Source organism: Psammomys obesus, unplaced genomic scaffold (genome assembly GCF_907164565.1).
Source record: "Psammomys obesus unplaced genomic scaffold, mPsaObe1.curated_primary_1811, whole genome shotgun sequence".
NCBI classification, from domain to species: domain Eukaryota; kingdom Metazoa; phylum Chordata; class Mammalia; order Rodentia; family Muridae; genus Psammomys; species Psammomys obesus.
In genome coordinates this window covers 14752063-14770537 of record NW_026591086.1, presented here as the reverse complement: position 1 = coordinate 14770537, position 18475 = coordinate 14752063, and the positions used below count along the sequence as shown (strand labels likewise).

The following is an 18475-nucleotide window of genomic DNA, read 5'->3' as shown; positions in this document are numbered from 1 at the left end:
CTTCTCCTTCTCCTTCTCCTTCTCCTTCTCCTTCTCCTTCTCCTTCTCCTTCTCCTTCTCCTTCTCCTTCTTCTTCTTCTTCTTATTGTTATTCCTGACTGGCCAAACTGAGAGAGCATGTTTCTGCCTCCTGGGTGCTGGGATTAAAGCCTTGCAGCACTGTGCCCAGCTAAATTTTTTTTCTTCATTTTACTTATTTTATTTAGCTTTAAAACTGTGGTTTTTTTTTTTAACAGGTAATTTTATAATATATTTTAAAAAAGTAAATAGTGAAAGACTTAAACAACATGTTTTGCGGGCTGGAAAGATGACGTGGTCAGCAAATTGCTTACTGCGCAGCATGAGGACCTAAGTGCAGATCCTCAGCACCTATGGAGAAGCCAGGCTACACATCTGTGCTCTGAGCTCTGGGGACACGAAGACATGTGATCCCCAGCACTCATTGGCCAGCCAGCTTAGGCCAGGGGATGAACTGCAGGTTCAGTGAGATAGATCCCTTGTCTCAGAAATAAAATAGGCTATTTATGTTAACCAATCTTGTCTTTCTGTAATGAAGTCCACTTGGTCATAATGTATTATCTTAATATGTTCCTGAATTACTTTGCAAATACTTTGTTGGGAACTTTTGCGTTTGACCTTATTGAAGATATTGGGCTGTAGTTTTCTGTTGCTGTTGAGTCCTTGTCTGGTTTTGGTATCAGAATCACACTGGCTTCCTCAAGTGCATTTGGTAGTGTATCTTTGCTTTCTATGTTGTGGAACAAGTTAGTAACAACTAGTACGAGATCTTCCTTGAAGATTTGATAGCATTCAGTGTTGAACATGTGTGGTTCTTGGCTTCTCCTTGAGGGGAGATGTTTCTTTAGAGCTTACAGCTTTTGGTTGTGATTGAGCTGTTTATGTGTTGGCATTACATTTGGAATATATTTAGAAATTCTCATATTTCTTCTTAAGTCTTCCAGCTGCTTAGCGTAAACATTTTCAAAATGTTCTCTGATCATCTTCTGTATTTCATTGGAATCTGTTGTACAGACACCGTTTGGACTCTAACATGTTGCTTTGTGCCTTCTCCCTCTTTTTATCAGATTACCTAGGTAAGGATTTACCAGTCTTACTAACTTTTTCAAATACCCATCTCTCTGTTTGATTTCACTACATTGCTCTTTTTAGTGTCCATTTCATGAATGTCTTACTTAATTGATTATTTCTGGTCATGGGTTTTGGAATTGGCTCCTTGTTAAGGTTCATTATTGTTTTTTTTTAATATATATCATATATTATTTTAAAATCTAATTTAGGGTGCTTGCACATGTGAACCCATCTCTAAGATTTTTTATTTATTTTTTATTTTTTTGAGAGAGGGTCTGTTTGTTGTCTTGGCTGCACTGGACTTGCTTTGTAGACCATGCTCACCTCTGCCTCAGCCTCTCAGATTTTTTAGTGGGAGCACTTACAACTTGATTAAATTGTCTTGGCTGTCGCAGAAGTTCTGATAGGTTGTAGTCTTACTTGGAGTTGGTTTTTTTCTCTCTCTCTTGAATGACAAACTGATCATTAAAATTGTTTTATTTTACAAATATTTTCATAATTTCTATAGTTTTCTTCTTATTATTTTCTACTTTTATTCCACTGTGCTTCAGTAGGACTTAGAGAATTATCTTGATATTTTTTATTTTTATTTTTAAACATGATTTATGTCCTAAGATATTAAATTTGAAGAAGATTCCATGTGCTGTTGAGAAAAAATGCCTATTCCTTATTTATTGGGAATATTTTGTGTATATATCTAATAAGCTCAGTTTATCATAGTATATTTTGGTTGAGAAGTATCTTTGCTGTTTTTTAGTTTAGAAAGCCTGTTTAAATATAAGGGTAGGATATTAGAATACCTCACTCTTACTATGTCGGGGTATATGTGGCCTTTTATGGCTTTTAGTGTTTGTTTTATGAAATTAGGGATTCCAGTATTTGGTGCACAAATGTTTACAATTCTTTCTTCTTGAAGAACTGTTTCCTTTTTGAACATGTAGTGTCCCTTTTCTGTCTTCTAATTAGTATTGATTTGAAGTTTACTTTATCTGATAAAAGAGATAGCCATGCCTGCTTGTTTTTTATTTCCAGTTGCTTGGAAGCTTCTTTCCATGCTTTGATATTGAGTTCTTAGGTATACTTGATGGCTAAGTGTGTTTAGTAGTTTTCAGTCTTTCTGATGCTGAAACCCTTAATAAAGTTCCTCATGTTGTGGTGACCCCCAACCATAAAGTTATTTTGTTTTTACTTTATAACTGTAACTTTGCTACTGTTATGAATCATAGTGTAAATATCTGATATGCAGAATATCTGATATGTGAACCGAAAGGGGTCCTGACACACAGGTTGAGAACCACACCCTTAATAGATAATTAGTAAGTGGCATAAAACAAAAGGGGAAATCATTTGTAAGAAAACAATGAAGAAGTCAGTGTAAGTCCTGGGGTACAATTGCTTCAGAAAACAAATTACACTGGAAGAAAATCATCCGGAGGGAGGGAGGTGTTCCAGACCCAGAAAGGCGAATATGATCAGTGCCCTGCCCAGCCATCAAGAAGCTTCCTCCTACAGCAGATAGGAACAAATACAGAGACCCACAGCCAAACATTGTGAGAGACAGCCAGAGTAAGAGATTAGGAAGACCCTAAGAGACAGCCAGAGTGAGAGATTTGAAAAACCCTGAGAGACAGCGAGAATGAGAGATTTGGAACACCCAGCCCTAAGTGGAATGTCCCCATCAAATCACTCCATTAGGGCTCAGAGAACCCCGTGAAAAAGGAAGTAGAAAGTAAGAGCCAGAGGGGATGGAGGACACCAAGAAAACAAGGCCCTCTGAATCAAAAGGATTGATGCACACATGAAATCACAGAGACTGAGGCAGCATGCATAGGCCTGCACAAGTCTTCTCCAGGTCCTCCACATGTAAATATCTGTGTTTACCAGATGGTGTTAGGCAACCCCTGTGAAAGAGTCATTTGGGCCTCATAGGGTTTGCTACCCACAGGTTGAGACCACTGATACAGTTGGTTCTTGTTTTGTTTTGTTTTGTTTTTTCATCTGGTCCATTAGTCTCTGTCTCTTTAATGTGAGTTGAGGCCATTTGCATTTAATTGTATTATAGAAAGGGGTTTGCGCTTTCCTATCAGTTTGTTAGGTGATGTTTTGCTAGGTTACTGGTATTTCTTTTTCTTCTCCCATATTAGTTCTAAGCGTTTGTTGGGTATTGGGTATAGTCCATTGTGTTCTTCAGTTACCTTCTGGAATGTAAACTTTCATGTATTTTCCTGAAGGAGTTATCTTTCTTCTTCTTCCTTGTAAGGTATTCCATTAAGAATTTATTCAATGTTGGCTTGGTTGTCATTAATTAGCTTCATTTGTATTTGTCTTAAAATATCCTTATTTTTCCATCAATTTGGAAAGATACTTTTATAGCATTCTTGGTCCCCAGTTGTTTAATCTTTGAGTTTAAAATGTTTCATTCCCAGCTCTTTAAAATGTTTCATTCTGGCTTTTTGTTGTTGTCATTGCTGGTGTAAAGTCTGGCATGATTCTGATATTTCTGCCTTTGTGTGTGAGTCAGTGTCTTTCTCATGATGCTTTTAGGATTTTTTTTTTTTAGCTTTGTATTTTTGACATCTTGACTATGATGTGTCATAGATAGTTGTTTCATCATGTCTACTTGGAGCTCTGTAGACATCTAATGTTTGCATGTCTACTTCTTTAAGTTTGGAGAGTTCTCGGCTGTAATTTCATTAAGTACTCAGGATACTCCCTTTGATTTTTACCTCTATTCCTTCTGTACCTTAAATTCCCAAGTTCAACCTCTTGAATCTGTCAGATTTCTTGGAAATATCATTCATGCTCCTTATATGTGTTTTCATTATTGTCTTGATGCAGTCCTCTATTACTGAACTTTGTTCTTCTGCATAGTCTTGTCTGTTACTGATGAGACCTTTGTGGCTTTTCTTTGATCATTGAATGAAAAACATAACATGACTGCTCCTGGGTGTGGGTAAGGAGGTTTATTGTGGATATGAGGGAGAGCTTAACTAGAGGAATCTTCAAGAGTCCAGACTGAACCGGGTCAGTAGAATAGACCTGGCTGTGAGAGGAGAGATGAGGAGAGCAAAAGAAGAAGAAAGAGAGAGCATAAGGGACCAGGAACGAAGAGGCCAGGAGCGAGCTGGAGACCAAAAGGATATGTAGCCCAAATGGCTGAGAAACTGGGGGACGGGAAGGGAATCTCAGGGATGAAAAAGATTCAGGATAGGGGGCTGAGAGGAGCCAGGCTTCTATAACAAGTGTTGGCCATGCTGAGAGACTGGTACCAGAGTCCAGAGTCCACTTTGATATGTTAATTAAATAGGCACCAAAGTTAGCCATTTGTTCTAGGTTTCTTTGAGACCTAACAATCATCTCGTTCATTTCAAATGTTTCTTTTCACTGCTTCAATCTCTGCTAAGTTTTTCCTTCATATTCTGGCCTTTCACTTCTATTTTACCGTTTCGTTTACTTTGAAGATTGTCTTCTCAAGGTCTTGATAAATTTCCTTAATTTCTTTATCCCTTTGTTCTTCTAGATGCTCATTAACTCTAAAAAGTAAGATTATAGATTTCCCCCGCAGGCATTTCCACCATCTCTTTAGTTTCAATTGGGCATTAGTCTGTTGGGGTACGGCACTGGGATGGTTGTATCATGTGCCTTGTGTTTACTTCTGCTAGAGTGGGTTTGTCTTTCAGTGTTGATTTGTCCTTCTGAGAGGATCTGGGGAGAAAAAAAAATAAGGTTCTTCAGAACTTGAAAGAAAACTAGGTAAAGGGATTTGCTATTGAAGCAGTTTGTTCTATAGGAAATATCCCGCTTTGTTTTGTGGTTCTTGGTATCAAACCCAGGTGCTTGACAGAATTAGTCAAGCTGCTGCTCCTGGAATTAGTTTCTTTTCAGCCTTAGTTGATGTATTTAATTATTTTAAAATGTGTGTTAATGGAAGTAATAATCATCCTTACAAAATTTTTGTTTTCATAATTTTTTTTTTCACAATCAGTTTAAAATGTACTTGCTTTACATTTTTATAAATCTATACTCTGGCTTAGTTTAAAAAAAATAACAACATTCCTATGTCAGCATCTTCACTCATTCTCTTATGATATGCAGTTTTGTTTAAGTGTATAAAGAAAATAGGACTTTTCATGCATAAGTGGATGGGAAAGGAAAGACCGATTATCTTCCAGATGCCTGAGGAAACTTTGTCCCCACCCAACCAGAATTCAGCAGTGGCAGTTTCTTAACATTAGTTACATTTGGAATCTAAAATCATGCCAATGAATTTCCAAAGTTCATTATACAAAATGCACTGCTCTGTTGTGAGTTCTCAATGGATTTATACACCCAAATATGATTTTGTAACATCATTTGCTGGTCATTTGGAAAGTTCTGCTTCACTGAGAGTTCCAAATGAGGCAAGTGTGGATGTATTTCACTGTGGAGTATTTCTCAAGATGTAGTCTGGGGACCAACAGCAAACTCTTGGGTTCACCTCAGAACTACAAAGTAAGACACTGTGCAAGGCTGGCAGTCTGTTTTACCAAGCCCTCTAGAATCTGATGCCGAATGAGGTCTGAAACCCTCTCTAAAGTTTCCAGCGTGGGCCCAAAGATGTTCATTAGAACTGGTTCTGAGCTCTGTCACTGTTTTTCCTCTGCTCGTCTGAAATGTTTAGAAACTAAAGCTTCCTGATTTTTTCTAAACCTTTCTCTTTTGTTTCTTAGTCTTCTGCCTTGTTCAAGTCTGAAAGTTGATCGTATTTGGAGAGAAAACTTAAGTCATGAAATTTGTTTCTACGCTGTTCACTGGCCCCCGAATTGGATCCTAAACCCCTTAGTATTACACTGCGGTTGGTGTTTTACTTTCAATGTCATGGCACAGCAAGCAGTTCTGCCCTTGAGCAGCCTTCCCTGGCCATTTGCCCGTGTTTTAGCCTCTCTCACATACCAAGAACAAGCAAATCGCCTGGGAGAGGGGCCGATAAATGTCAAAAATGCCATCATAATCTCTAGCTTCCTCAGGTCTCTTCCAGAACTTTTGGACACTTACAGTCTTGCTTCCTTAATACCTCCTTTATCACACTAAGAAACAGGAGGAGCTTGTTGTTTTGATTTTATTGTGGGGAATCATTTTGGTCTTTAATTTTGTCTGATTTTTTTCTTTTTAATTTTCACCGTGAACAATGTTCTCTAACAAGCTATTCCATAATTACCAAAAGCAGAAGTTAAAGAGTTCACTTTTGAAGCATCTGACAGGCAGGTAAATTAACTAGTAGACTGTTTAGAAGGGTAGTTTGGAAATCTACATGGAAATAGTAATTGTGATCTACCACAGGACAGAGAGAAGCAGATGAATTTGAGATAGCCATTCACTCTCAATTGATACTGGAAATAAACTATTTCTGGTTGAGCTCTAAATTAAAGAATTAATTTGATACTGGAGCAATTTACTGAAAGAAGAGGAATTAGTGAGGGTAGGTAGATTTTAGACAGGATTGGAGAAGAAGAATATGTCTTAGTGTTGGATGAAGTACTCAGGAGACAATCCAAGTGGAATTGGAAAGTAGAAAGATGGATGAATTAAGAGTCCAGAAGAGGAGTCTGTACTTAGTCTCAAGTCATGGAGGTCAGGTTTGCTGGCACAGGCTTAGCATAGAACTCCAGCAACCCTGGAGGCTAAGGCAAAAGATATGCAGTTCTGTCTTGGCCAGAGCAAGTTCAAAGCCAGGCTGGGTGCCATAGTAAGACTTTGTCCCCTTTTGTAGTTTTTGTTGTTGTTGTTGTTGTTAGGGTTTTTGTTTGTTTGCTTGTTTGTGTTGTTTTGTTTTAGTGGGTTTGGGATATAGCTCAGTGAGAGAACACTTATGTACTATACACAAAATTCAATCCCCAGCACTACAAACATGGTACCAACTTAAAAACCATGGAAAGTAAAGGTAGGGAACTCAAACATTTATTTATAAATTAGAAAAGGAAAAATCAGCAAAAGAGATGGAAGGCGAGAATAGCGTAAGAGAAGCTGAGACAAGAGCACTAACTGAGCTGAGTGCTGCTGTGATGACCTTTAAGCAGAGTGCGGGGAGGTGGGCGCGTGGGCACACAGAGAAGAATCTGTGTTGGGCAGTCGTGGTGTGCACACCTTTAATCCCAACAGCGGCAGAGGCAAGAGAATCTCTGAGTTTGAAGACAGCCAGTCTACAAAGTGAGTTCCAGGACAGGCAGGGCTACACTGAGAAACCTTGTCTTGAAAAACAAAACAAACAAATAAAAAAAAAAAAAAAAAAAAACAGGCAGAGGAGAATCTGTGACCTTAAAGACAGTTTCAGTTGGCACTGATTTGGAAATGTAAACACCTTTTATTTTTATTTGTTAGGAAAAGGAGGAAAGAAGTGGAGTAAGCTGCAGGAGAGGATAATAGCATTTCAGAAAAGAATGTGGGGGAAACACTTCTAATTTTGAGCAAGCTTGTGTATCAGTGAAAATGATCAACTAGACATATTGATGAGTTTGAAGAGATTTTGCTTGAGCCTAAATGTTCTGTTAGGCTCCTGCATCAATTCTATAAATATAGGACAGAAACTTGACAGTGTTTGATGTGAAAAAGATCCATGGGCATATATAGCTGTCAAAGCCTGCAAGGCTCCGTACTATAAAAACTACAAAAAAAAGTTTATGCAGTCTTGGTCTACATCTAGGACATGCAGTGTCTTTATTAAAAACCAAGTAATGCACGGTCTTTTGCTACCGTTCTTCATTCAGCTCACATCTGTTTACCCAGCACCACTGGGTCCACATGATTGTTTTAAACACAACTTGTTGAGATAAGGTATTCATGTTTATTGAGTTAAAGTGTGGATGTGTCAGTAGTGTGTGATGGAGGAGTAGACACTTGTAGCCATCATCACAGTAAACTTTAGAACATTTTAATCACCTCAAAAAGAAACGCTTTTCCTGCTTAGGTTTGTTTGTTTGTTTGTTATTTTTGTTTTGTCACCTTCATAAAAGACAAAGGTCTGTGAGATTCATTGAGAAAAATGTCTCCATCATATTGCCAGTAGGCAAGTCTGCAGGACATTTTCTTGGTTAAGGGTTGGGGAGGGGGACCCAGGTCACTGTGGGCAATGCCTCTTCTTAACATGCTGTTCTGAGTGCAAGAAAACAAGCAGAGCACGCCTAAGCAGTGAGCCTCTACGGTCTCCAGGTTCCCCCTTTGCTTGAGTCCCTGCTTTGGACTGTGAGTGTGACATGTAAAGTAAATAAGCCCTTTCCTCCCCACAATGCTTTTGGCCATGGTGTTTGCAGTCGAAAGCAGACTAAACAAACCCCCACTTCCCACTCGAGCTTCTGTTTTATTCCACCGATCATGTCCTTGTGCCAGTACAACAAAGTCTTGATTGTAATTGCTTTGAAAGAAGTTTTCATGTTGTGCAGCGTTAGCCCGACTTATTCTTCTGTTGCAGAATTGTTTGGGGTATTTTGGGTACCTTTCAATTCTGTGTTAGTTTTACTATCAGCTTTTCAGTTTCTACAAAGGCATTTTGATGGGAATTATCTGAATCTGTAAAGCAATTTGGGAAGGTTTGCTGCTATAACAGTGTTAAGTGGTCTGATCGTGGGTGTGGTCTGTTTTCTCGTGTATTTAAATATTCTGTAATTGCATCCATCTTTTGTGCTTCTAATTTCCTATTCTTTTGATGCTGTTGTAATGGGGTTATTGTCTTGGTTCCTTTTTTTCTTTTTGGTATTCGATGCAAATGTATAGGAATGCAGTGATTTTTGTGTGTTGGTTGTATATTCTGCAACCTTGAAATCATTAATTCTAATAGTTTTGAGTGTGTTCTTCAGGGTGGATTGTTTATATGTAATATCATAATATCCATTAATAGGGATTTTGACCTCTTGCTTTCTTGTCTGGATGTTGTTTGTTTCTTCTTCTTACCAAGTGCCTTGGTTTGTAAAGTAATGCCTTGCCAAGTAAAATGTTAAATATGGATGATAAAAGTGGACATCCTTGTTTTTATATCTGATCTTAGAGGGAAATTCTAGTCTTCCACCATTGGGGTATATTATCAGTTCTGGCATTCTGTGAATATCCATTATCAGATTGGGAAACTGCGTGCCAAAACTATGGGCTCCTTTTACAATTTCTGCTTGACTAGTTGCTCTTAACATGAGAATTACATTGCACACTTTTCACCTGCCTTCTGTCTCTGGGGAGGGGCTTCTGTGGAACTGGTAGTTGATATAAGAACAGAAGGTTAGATAGTGCCTCATTGCATTCATTTCTTCCATCAAAGAGATGTTCCTTCATAAGTATGCTCAGAGTGATGTGAATAACACAGAGAGACATAAGACATAGTTATTTTCCAAGGAACTTATTATCTAATGGTAGCCAGGCTCAAGCTGTACAAGAGTAAATCACAAGGAAATGATTTCAGTGTTCTCAAGAAGAAAGAAGATCAGGGATCAGATTATGGGGTTGAAAAAAAATAAGAAAGCAGCAACCAATGTTATTATGGCAGGAAATTAGTAAGCAGGAAGTCCGATAAATGAGGTAAGGCTCGGTATAAGATGATGACGAAGGAGTGCAGGCTCAGGCAATACAGATTAGCTCTGTGGCATCTGTTAGCTGGGTGGGTTTTGTGAATTTGGGCTCTTTACATAGTGAAAATAAGAAGCGGTTGAGTACAGATGCAGTTTGAGAGCTCAGTGAGGCAGTGCATTGGAATGGCTCTCCCCAGCCCATAGCTTCAGTCAGCGCTGGCTCAACACTGATCATTTGAACTGCTGTCAGACTCCACAGTGTCAACATAAACTTTAAAACTTAAAATCCAAAAAACTGTTACAGAGTGGATCTACCAATGTAGTCAGTACCTGGATTAAGAAATGGCGTCAAGCTCCGAGGGTGACCTCTTGATCCTCCTGCCTCCACCTGCCATTGTTGGGATCACAGGCATGTATCCCTGTGCCCACCCAGTTGTCCTTTTTATTGACATTTGGGAACAACATACATGAATGTTCCAGGTAAGAGTTCTTTGTATTGCAAATATCTCCTCTGCAGCTTGTTTTTCTGTACTCTTAATGGTGTTCATTCACAAGCAGAAATCTTTAGTTTTAAAGTAGCCCAGTTTAACATTTTCATTTTCATGGGTTACTTGATTTTAAGAAAAGTTTGCCTCTTTTGTGGTCATGAGAATTTCAAGGCTATGATGATATGTTCAAACATTCTACCTTAGAAACTGCTTTTATGTGTGCTCTGAGGCAGGGGTAAAGCTTTCATTATTCTGGACCAAGTACCGTAGTGCCACTTATGGAAAAGGGCATTATTTCTCCAGTGGCCTATAGTGCTAACTTTGTGATAAATCAAATCTGATATTTCTGTATTTTCTCTCCTTTCTCTGGTTGGTTTCTTTATGTTTCTTTATGTCTTTATGTTTCTATATGGTACAACTGTACCATCCTATAGCTTCAATATATGAAAAGTTTTATCTTTCCTAATGAAAGTCTTTCATGCTTTTTTCTTATGTAATGTCTTTTGAGGGGGTGGCTATTTTTCCATTTTCATCTTAACATAAATTAAGAATTATGAAATGCATACATGGTAGGCAGGAGATCACTCTTAAGTTCTTAAACCCAACCTGTTCTAAACCACAAAACAACCCAAACCAAAGAACAACAAAACAAAACAAAACCCTATCACCTGCCTATGTGTCTATTCGCACAGGAGTCTCCAAATGCACGTTCTATTGAGAAGAATTGGATCTTCACAATATCGAATTTTCCTGGTCAGAAACAAGGGGGAACATTTCTTTTTTATTATTCTTATCATTATTTAAAACAATTTTAAATATTCTTCCCCTTTTTCCCCCTACCCATTAATGTTAAGGTCTTTCTCAAGAAACAAACAAAAACCCAATACAACAACAAAATCTCCCCAAACTAATAAAACACCAGCCAAAAGAAAACAAAACACAACACTAAACTGTAACCAGATAAAAGCACACAAAAAAGTATAGAGTCCATCATATGTTGGTCATGTTGGTCAGCTAACCCTGAACATGAGGCCTGCACTGGAGTGGTTGATACACTCAGGGTTACTCTATTGGAGAAAGCTAATTTTGTCTCTCCCAGCAGGTATAAATGAGCTCAGTTGTTAGACTTTAGTGGTTTCCCTTCCTGCATTCTTTTTTTAAAGAAAACATAACAAAATAAAGTTTAGTAAGATAAAACAAAAACTATCATTGAAATTTGACAAGACAAACAAACAGAATGAAAAGAGCCCAGGAAAAGGCACAAGTCTCAGAGACCCCCACTCGTTCACACACTTGGAATCCCATAAAAACACTAAACTGGAAGCCGCATACAAACACAGAAGACCTGATGCATACCCCTGCAGGTCCTGTGCATGCTGCTCCAGTCTCTGTGAGTTCTGAAGCTTTACTCATGTTGAATTAGAGGGCCTTGGTGTTTTGGAGTCCTCCATGCCTTCTGGCTCTTACATTATTTCTGCTTCCTCTTCCATAGGGTTCCCTGAGCTCTGAGGAAACATCCCATTTCGGGATGAGTGTCCCAAGATCTCTTACTCCGCCTGTTGTCTATTTGTGGGTCTCTCTATTTGTTCCCATCTGCTATAAGAGGAAGGTTCTTGGACGATGGCTGAACAAGTCACTAATCTATACAATAGCAGAATATCAGTAAGGGTCACTTTATCACTACGTTTTGGTGTTGTTGTTTTCTTTTGTTTTTCTTTTCTTAGACCTGCATTATTTGGTCTTATCCTAGGTCCCTGGGCTATCTAGGGTCAAGTTCTTGGTCACTGAGGAAGTGTTGGCTATAGGTTCCATTTCATGGTGCAGGCCTTTAAGTTAGATAATTTATTGGTTTTGCTCCCACAAGCTTTGTGCCACCATTGTCCTAGCATGTCCTTGCAGGTAGTATACCGGTATAAAGAAAGGATTTGTGCTCAGTCTCTTTTGATAGTGGACAGAATACCTTCCTATACCAAAGATGCTGGAATGTAGGGAGGGTTAATGCTCAGTGTAGGCATCAACTCAACCTTTTCATGTTCAGTGAGTTGTAAGAGTGTTGTCTTTAGCAATGGGGCCTTGCTGTCAGTTTGTGGAAAGCAACCTGTCGTCTTGGCAGGAGCCTGGGTTTTTTGCAGATTCCTGGGTGGTCCTTTTGGCCAACAGCTCCATTAGCTGTAACCCAATCCCAGTACTGGAAGCTTCATTGGGTGACAAGAGATAGGCAGTTGGGACTCTGTCTCCCTCATTAATGATTTCATTTAGATCACCTTCATATATGTATATATTTTAGGAGGTTTCTGCTGTGTTGTTTCCATACTAGCCCACAAATGCCCCTTAATTTTAGCGTGTCTCCCACTACCCACCTCCTGTCTCCTTCCACTTGAGCCTCCCATTCCAGCCACCCATCCTTATCTATCTACTCTATTTCCCTTATCTCTTTCCTCTAGTTCAGTGGTTCTCAACCTTCCTAATGTTCCCACCTTTTAATACAGTTCCTCAGGTTGTGATGACCCCTAACCATAAAATTACTTTCATTGCTACTTCATAACTGTGATTTTGCTACTGTTATGAATCATAATGTAAATACTTTGTTTTTGATGGTCTTAGATGACTCCTGTGAAAGGGTTGTTCAACCCCCAAAGGGGTGGAGACCTACAGGTTGAGAACTGTTATACTAGTTCCTTTCTCTATACCTGCCCTCTGTGGTCAGTGGATTATAGCTTAGTATTATTTATTTAGTTAGAACATTTTTTTAGATCACCTTTGTTTCAGTTTTTACAGTGTCTGTGTTTTAGTCATATGTGGTTTATCATGTTTACTGCCAGGTATTGATTTGCTTTGTTTGGGTTTTTTTGTTTTGTTTTGTTTTGTTTTGTTTTCATTTCATTTTATTTTAATATGTTGGGATTGAACCCAGGATTTTGCACATACTAAATTGGTTCTTTCCCAATGAACTAGAGCCCAACCTCTAGGTAGAGATTAATTTTTTTATTATGTATAGGTGTTTGTACCTGCATGTAGGTATAAGTCTATGAGTGCAGCTGTCCACAGAGGCCAGAGGCATCAGATCCCTGGAGCTGTAGTTACAGAGGGCTGGGAACTGCCTGATGTAGGTCCTGGGAACTGAACTTGGGTCTTCTGGGAAAGCAACAGGTACTCATAACTGATGAGCCATCTCTCCATCTTTGTATTACAGGATTGTTGTTTTCTTTATTTATTTTTGCTATGAATTGTCATGTTTCAGAAATTCTTGTATAGTTTTTATATGATACAAAAATTTATATATAGTTTTATATGATGCAAAAATACTGACTTTCATATATTTATATTTTATCCATCAACTTATTAGATTCACTTATGAATTCAGTCATTTTGGATTTTCTGTGGAGTAGGTGGTATCATTTATAACCAGCAACCCTTTCTTGTGGTTTTATTTCTTTTGTGTTAGGGAGAGTCAGGGCAGGAAGTGCTACCCCATTTTGTATCAGTGGGACAGTGATGGCTCCTGTCTTTTTCTTGTCCTCACCTTTGAGCCAGAGGATGCAGCACTTGACTAACCATGCTGGTGCTATGTTTCTGATTGCTTCACACACAAAGCATGGCCCCCGTCTGTTCCTACTTCATTAAAGTTTTGAAATTGTGTTAACTGAGATGACTGCCTTTTTTCGTCTGTTAATGCATTGCATTACATTGCTTGAAATTTGAATGTTCATTAAAGCCAATGTTGCTCTTCATACATAAGCCTAACTTGGTTGTGATACTTAGTCTGACAGAATAAGTGAGCATAGTGTATTTGAGTCTACACTTGTGACATGTACTGGTCTATGGTTTCCTTTTTTGTGCAATCTCCATCAAAATTTGTTATCAGAAGTAATGCTGAGCATGGAAAAAGATGAACTATGTTCTCCTGTTCATTTTTTTTTTTGTTTAGTTTGGTTGGTTGGCTTTTGTCAGGATTGGGATTTATGGCCAGAGTTTTATCTGGTTGTTTTATCCCACTTAGGAATTTAAATTCCAGATTGAGTTTCTGAAGTAAACAGGATGCTTTTGATTTGATCACATATTCTTTTTTACTGGTTGTGATACGCCATGTTTTTCCTGGAATTTATTTTTCATTTAAAATTTTCGGTAACATTTTCACCAAGAGAGAGGAGTGTAGGCCTGTGTGTGCCATGGCACATGTGTGGTGGTCAGAGGACAGCTGTGGTAGTGAGTTCTTTGCCATTTGCCTCCTGAGGATAGAGCCCAGGCTCTTAGCTTTTTAGCCCTGGTGACTTTTGTAAAATACAACAAATGAATTTACTAGAAAACTGAAGTATGTAGAAATGGTCTATCATATATTCAAAACTCGCTTGGCTTCTGAAGTTGGCTGATCACTGTCAACAAAACACAGATGCTATTGATTTTTGGTGTTTTTGTTTTTAGTTTGTTTGTTTTCTTTTCTTTTAGTTTGCTGAGACTTGGTGAATTTCAGAAAGTATTGTAAGTTTGCAGCTTAAGAGCTGTGTCTGCCTTTGTAGAGTGGAATGTTTTGTGTACATCAGTTGAATCATATTTGCTCAACCTGTTATTTATTTTGATGTTCTAATTCTCTACTTGTTCAGTGGATTATTGAGAGAAGTGTCTTAAACCTCCAAATGATTGTAAGTGTGTGTTTTTCCTTTTGGTTCTGTCAATGCTTTCTTTATATGTTCTGATCCTAGGCTGTTAGGTGTGTATAAAATCTAAGTCTCATGTTTTATCCATAGACTAACTTAAAACATTGTGCAGTCTGTATCACTGGATTTTGCCTTAAAGAGTTTACCTGTGATAATTAGCATAACGGTGCTCATTTTATTTTTATTGATCTAAATCTTTATTTACAAAGTGTCCTTCAGCCAGCATCTTCTGGGCTGATGTTTGTAATAAATAAACCATATCAGATAATCTACATCAAATAAAAATGTACTACAGTGTACTATATGCCACTTAAACGTGCAGTTTGATGAGTTTGGACAAAGTTTCCACCCATGTAACCCTTGACCTAGTAAGGCATAGATCATTCCGTCCACTCTAAAGGTCCAACCGTTACTGTTCCTTCTCATACCAGCCCTCCACATCTTGATAGTTCTGCTTTCCTCGATGCAGATTAAACATGCCTTTTCTAGAATCTGATGAGAGTGGACTTGTATACTCAGTGTCTGCTCTGTGTAGGAAAAGCAAAGCAAACGGATAGGCTTACCCTGTGCACTTCCCCTATCAGATGTCTGTAAGGAAGAACTGCCTGACTTAGAAACCTTCCACTACTTTTATACTGATGTGTTTGTTCTTTTAAGAGAGTTCATGGAAAAAAATTAAAAGAAAAAACAAAGAGGTTAAGGATAGCAATATTTAGTGGAAGTGCAAATGTACACAGATTTAAGAGTTTTGGTTGTTTTGTTTTTTGTTGTTTTTTTGTTTGTTTGTTTGTTTTCCTGTTAGTTATAGGCATCCTGTGTCTTGCTGTCAGTCAGGATTTGGGGCAAGAAGCAGATATTTTATATGGATTATACAAGAGTGCCTCTAGTTGATGGAGCTCAGTTGTAGCTTGGGCTTAGGGACTCTTCCAGATGCAAAAAGGTAGACTGAGAGTCATTGGAGTCCATTTGAATTTTCTACCAAGTACATAAATTATAAGCCTAGTGTCCCCATCTTCAAAGGAATGACAGAGAACTCGGGATTATTCTGAATAAACTATTATTGTTTCATCTAACATTACCATCAGTAAATATAATGTTTAATAAGACTTCTACTCTTATGGGCTCTTTTTTGGTTTAATTATTTGTTTTCTGTTATGAGCCTATAATATCTTATAATTTAAATACCCAGACTGTATATTGATCAGTTAAAGGTTATAGCTATTATCAGTTAATATTTTAATATTTTTCAGAGCACACAAAATGCCTGGCAAGTCCCTGCTAAGTTAAACATTTAAGCAGCTGAAGAAGATGAGTCTTGCATGTCCCAAGGTCATTATTAGAGATAATCATGAAACCAACTTATTTCACACCCACAAGGGTTATGAACTTTCTTTGTAATCCTCGTTGTGTATTCAGAGACACTGTATGATAGATTCCTTAAATGTTTATCATGATTCAGATCTTGATATAAAAATGTCAGTGGTATCCTCAAGGGCAAAAGCTAAATATAGCTTCTTCCAGCTCTATTGCAGCCCTGTGTTTGTTGATCTGTTTTCTCTGCTTGCTTTTTCCCTCATGGGGGGTGGGGGAAGTAGTAACAGGAGAGGACAGTTTATACCTATACTGTCTAAACGCTTTTGATTTCTTAAAAGGTATTGAGGCTTTACTATGTTTTCAACAGCCGTAGATAGTTTTACCTAAGAGAAAAAATACAAAATAAAAGCAGAGACTGAAAGCTGTAATATGATCATTATTAGCGCAAGCATTAAGCAATGACAGTGCTTTAGAATAGGGAGAAGTTAGGGTTATGATGTGTAGCTTTGATGTGACAGTTCGGGTTATTTTTATATTGTCAGAATGCATTGTTTATGATTACAGTGATTCTACATTTGAAATTCACCTCAGTTTGCTGTTTGCATTAAAAAAAAAAATTCATTGCAAAGGACACTAAAAAGAACTGACTGAATTCTATTTGAGGACATTGTAAATCCAAGACTACATGATAGTAGTGTAGTCTATAGTACTGTAATAGAACCGTTTCAGAGAACAGGGAGGATTTCTTCTCGCATTATTTTTAATATCGCTCAGTTATCAGTGTTAGCTCATGTATCTTAGCAAGCATGATTCTTGGATATTATACATTTGCCTTTTAAGCTTGCATTTATTTTGTGAAATTATGATAAGACATGTAAAGATCCCCTTAGATGGATTTACCTCCTTTTTAAAGGTAATGAATATTTATTGCTTTTAAAATGTAGCTATGGAGAAACGGTGTTATTTTGTTTACCTAATCATACACTTAATTTTAGAAAATATTCTGGGTTAATGTCTATATGGTAACTATATAACCATAAATAAAACTCTGTGTTTCTCAGCTGATTATAACTCATATTTTTCTCAGAAAATGTATTTGATTGTTGGGTACCTGTAATACTGTTTTGATTTCTGGTAAGCGCATGAAATAGTTGGTCAGAAAAAAATGTGTGGGGAGATACCTGAATTATAGTTGTTGTTTTTCCCATATTGACTTTTTAAAATGTCAGTAATGACATAAGCCTTAATCATCCATTTCTCTTTGTCCTTCCAGGTGGATCTCCTTACTTAGCATCCAAAATAAATGAAGCAAAAGACTTGCTCGAGGCATCCACCAAAATTAACTGATGCTGGAGGTCCATGCCTAAGGAAAACAAAATGCAAGACTTTAAGAGTCCTTCACAAGAATGTGGTCCTGTTTCATATTGACCGAGTCTAGTCTTCTGTCATTAAGTGTGCAGCAATAAAAGCCATGCAGCCTTGTTCTTCACTCCCTTTGGAAGGGACTTCAAAAGTTCCCTGTAGCTGGTGCTTTTCCACATTATTTCACATGTGAAGTTTTACTTGTAAAAACCTTGGCGATGTTAATCTAACCCTCTCTCTTCCCCCAACACACACAGAAAGGTCTGACCTTCACGGTGGCATTGGGATTTGTGGGCAGAGCTGACTTTCCTTCTCAATGTTTATGTACTGTCCCTTACTTTAGAAAAATTTGGTACTCTGCCTTTAAATTGACCTTTAAATGTTTTGAGACCAAAGAGTGGTTACTACCTCATGGGGAAAAGATCCAAAATGTATGTAATTTACTAAACGGTAGCTTATAGTGTGGTTGGAACTCTGTTCTCTGAGACCCTATAGCTGAAGCATGAGGACTTGGAGAGCCACTAACATGATTAAGGATCTACAAAACTAGCCCTATGAGGAAAGGCTGGAAAGAGCTGGAAAAATCTAAGAAGTTCACATTTGATTATAGTCTTCCTATACTGTGTACTCACCCAGTAATTCATTCTATGAATATTTATTGGCCCTGCTGTGATGTGTAAGGAAATGTAGTGGGTTCTTTGGGAGTCACATATATGAGCTCATCATGGATCCCGGCCCAGAAGAAGTTTTATGTAGAATAAAGATGACTCATGTAAGTAATGAATACTACCAGACAGGAACAGATCATATGCTAATGAAGTGCAGTAAGAAAAGTATTTTAAATCTCAATACTTGAGAGAGTCCTTCTGAAGCAAACAATAGAACCTTGGGCTTAAGGAAAAAAAGGGGAAAAAAAACTTAGAAAACACCACATAATTGGTAAGTCAGTATTGTTGCTCCTGAAATCAGAATTAGCAGAAATAAACATATCAGTAATTGTGATGAGAATGCAGGGTTATTTTTACTCAGAATTAAGTGA

General features: G+C 37.8%; 1 protein-coding gene across 1 annotated transcript in view; it reads left to right on the top strand.

The window, feature by feature from the left end:
- Dnajc15 (DnaJ heat shock protein family (Hsp40) member C15) overlaps positions 1-17563 on the top strand; it is a 56367-nt gene extending 38804 nt beyond the window's left edge. Inside the window, exon 6 of the mRNA XM_055609771.1 lies at positions 17348-17563. Coding sequence (XP_055465746.1) covers positions 17348-17421 — 74 coding nt within the window. The 3' untranslated portion in view covers positions 17422-17563. The remainder of the gene's footprint in view (positions 1-17347) is intronic.
- Positions 17564-18475: the final 912 nt, after the last annotated feature.